At 42.1% G+C, this 2,828-nt stretch overlaps 1 protein-coding gene across 1 annotated transcript in view; it reads left to right on the top strand.

Moving 5' to 3' along the window:
• DAPL1 (death associated protein like 1) overlaps positions 1–2,828 on the top strand; it is a 25,969-nt gene that overhangs the window by 15,631 nt on the left and 7,510 nt on the right. The window contains exon 3 of the mRNA XM_019636827.1: positions 2,098–2,158. Within this exon, the coding sequence (XP_019492372.1) occupies positions 2,098–2,158 (61 nt within the window). The remainder of the gene's footprint in view (positions 1–2,097; positions 2,159–2,828) is intronic.

The following is a 2,828-nucleotide window of genomic DNA, read 5'->3' as shown; positions in this document are numbered from 1 at the left end:
AAATTACCATAAGTGACTACTCGTATCTTAAATATGGAAGTTGGTAGGAATCCATGTATTTCCTTATAGCTAAGAAAAAGTCCTCCCTGAATCCATAATTCAACCTGAAGTGTAATAGGATTTCATAATAAAGGTCAACCTGGGATGGAAAGGCCAATGCCTTTTAAAAAATAGATTGGCTGATTTCAGTGATTGTCTGGAGCTGGGAGTGGGTGGAGGTGTTGACCACAAAGTGGAAGGTGAAAGGAAAGAATTTTGGGGGGTGATGGAATGGTTCTATATCTTGGTTATGGTGGCAACCACAAACTATAGGTACTTGTGAAAACCCATAAAACTGCATAAGGGTATGTTTTACTGTGAATAAATTATATCTTAATTATTTTAAATGAAAACATACATAAATTATAAAGCTTTATACAAAAAATTAAAAGACATGAAAGATATAGAGATATACATATTGATAGCTGCTGATAAATTTTCACAAGCAATACGATGATTCCCCCCCACACACACACACCAAATATATTGTCATGAAGACCTAACAATATACAATTGGCCAGAAGAAATACAATAAAATAGCAGAAATGAAGGTCACATCCTCTGCATTTATTCACATTCATTCATGCCTTCAGCTAGAATTATGTCTAGCTCTAAGAACCCATGCTTATTCTCATACCATTTGAAGAACTTAGAGTCTAAAGCAGTGAGAGTACAGCCCGATTCATAGGATCTCAACAACAATTTAATCATGGCAGGAAATTTCTGTCCATATGCTATTCATCTCTGAATACCATACTTTAAAACCAACCACCTAAGGTTTAAGATTTGGGAGACTGGGGCTGACCGAGTGGCTTGTTGGTTAAGAGTTCACTTGGGAGCATGAGCTCTGAGCAGCAGGGCCACCGGTTCAGATCCCACGTGGGCCAGTGATGCTGCACCCTCTACAGCTAAGATGGTGAACAACAGCTTGACCTGGAGCTGGGCTGCCATGAGTTGCCGGCAACGGCAAAGGCTGCAGTGAGGCTGCAGTGGGCTGTCATGAACTACTGTGAGTGGCAGGCAGCCAGCGTGAGCAACGATCCAATGGCCAGTGACCCATCTGCCTCAGCCAGCAAGAGCGCAGTGATCATAATACCAACATGGGCCAGTGAAACGACGCCCTCCACAACTAGACTGAAAGACAAAAGGACAGCAACTTGTCTGTTCCCCTTCTCCGATTCCCCAACGTTGTTCCCTTCCCCCAATTCCCCAAAAAAATTTGACCAAAAAAAAAGATTTGGGAGACTGAAAAACAATCCCCAAAAGGTTGGAATTGTGCAAATCTAAGTGGGAAACAGCCTAAAATTTCCCATCCACTATTTCCTACAGACCTCTCTCCTCACTGCCTTTCTCCTTCCCTCCCTACCTCTCCAGCCAGCCCTTCCTACCTCTTCCAGCCCTAAATGATGAGAGAATTGATGTTGCCCAGTGACAGGCTACAGGATATGGCATTCCTGGCAGAAAAGGGGTTGTGTAGCCCAGAAACCCTAGGCTAAAAATCTGGGACACCTGGTCTTCGACCAAATTCCACCTACTTCTTAGAGGTTGTTTGACCTTTGAGAAGTCACGTAGCTCCTCTGAGATTTATGGTTGCTCATTTACTTAATTTTTTTTTAAGGCAGGGAGTGAGAATGATACTGCCAAACATATTAATTCTCTGGAAGGTTATGGAAGTTAAATTTGGCAATAGTTGTGACGCTTCTCCGAACATAAAAGCACCCAGTTAAAACATTAGTAACAGGGTTGGGTTATGGTGTGGAGGGGGTTGGAATGTTGAAGCCTAGTTAAAGCTGGGGCCACTTTTCAAGTTGCCAGATGCCACTGCCANAAAGAAAGAAAGAAAGAAAGAAAAGTTTAAAAAGCAGTAATAACAATAAGTTGTCCTACAAAACTTGTTGTAGCAGATGGGTACACAGAGGCAGGATTTTTTGTCTTCTAGGTGTAGCCAAGCAGAGTGAAAGCTTAAAAGCCAAGCAGACTGCCCTCTATAGAAATCATTTAGCCTCTGCAGTGGGAAAGTTTTCAGGTCCTACATGAAGTTCCTTTTTATCTTTGCAGTGTCATTGCAAATGTTGCCAAAATACAGATGATGGATGCTCTGAATGACACGCTGGAGAAGGTGAGCCGTGGGTGATGTGTGTCATGGGATGCTCCTATTGGGTATTTACCCAGCCATCAGGCTGCATGGGTGACCGAGCCAATGAACACTGAGGTTTTTCCCAGCTCATAGGTTTGATGTCCTTGCGAAAGAATCTGCTCTTAGTCCAAGAAACACAAAGAGGTCTTGGTGAGAAAAGCTATTTCTCCCAAATTCCTAATATCTATTTAATAAATCATCTCAAAATTAAGGGAGAAAATAAAGCAAGAATCATGACACCGAATTGGCAGAACTTTACTTTGCCATCCCAAATATTTCTCGGAAACATTGGCATATTTTTACAAAAAGGCAGCTTGTGTATTAGGAAATCACCAGGTTTTGACCTTCCTCCCCACCACTGCATTCCCTAAGAAAATTCTAGATTTGAGGTGAGGTCAGCCGGTGGAGGGTTGCATGGTTTGGGGCTGGAGGAAGGCTGGGCACTGGCTGGGTTTATCCAGTAGTCTGTTTACAAAGGTGTGGGACCACTGTTATTTTTATTTCTATATCTTGAATTTCTTCTGAGTCGCTCAAGACACTCAGAAGATTCTTACCAGAGAGAATGTGGTTGGGTTTTTTTATTTAAAAGTTTGTTTTTAAATTTTGTAGGTGAGCTGAGTGAGGGTCCTTATTTTACTTCTAGAGGACAGAC

Source organism: Hipposideros armiger, unplaced genomic scaffold, assembly GCF_001890085.2.
Source record: "Hipposideros armiger isolate ML-2016 unplaced genomic scaffold, ASM189008v1 scaffold_30, whole genome shotgun sequence".
Classification (NCBI taxonomy): Eukaryota; Metazoa; Chordata; class Mammalia; order Chiroptera; family Hipposideridae; genus Hipposideros; species Hipposideros armiger.
The sequence above is the reverse complement of the archived record's forward strand: the minus strand, read 5'-3'. Positions and strand labels throughout refer to the sequence as shown.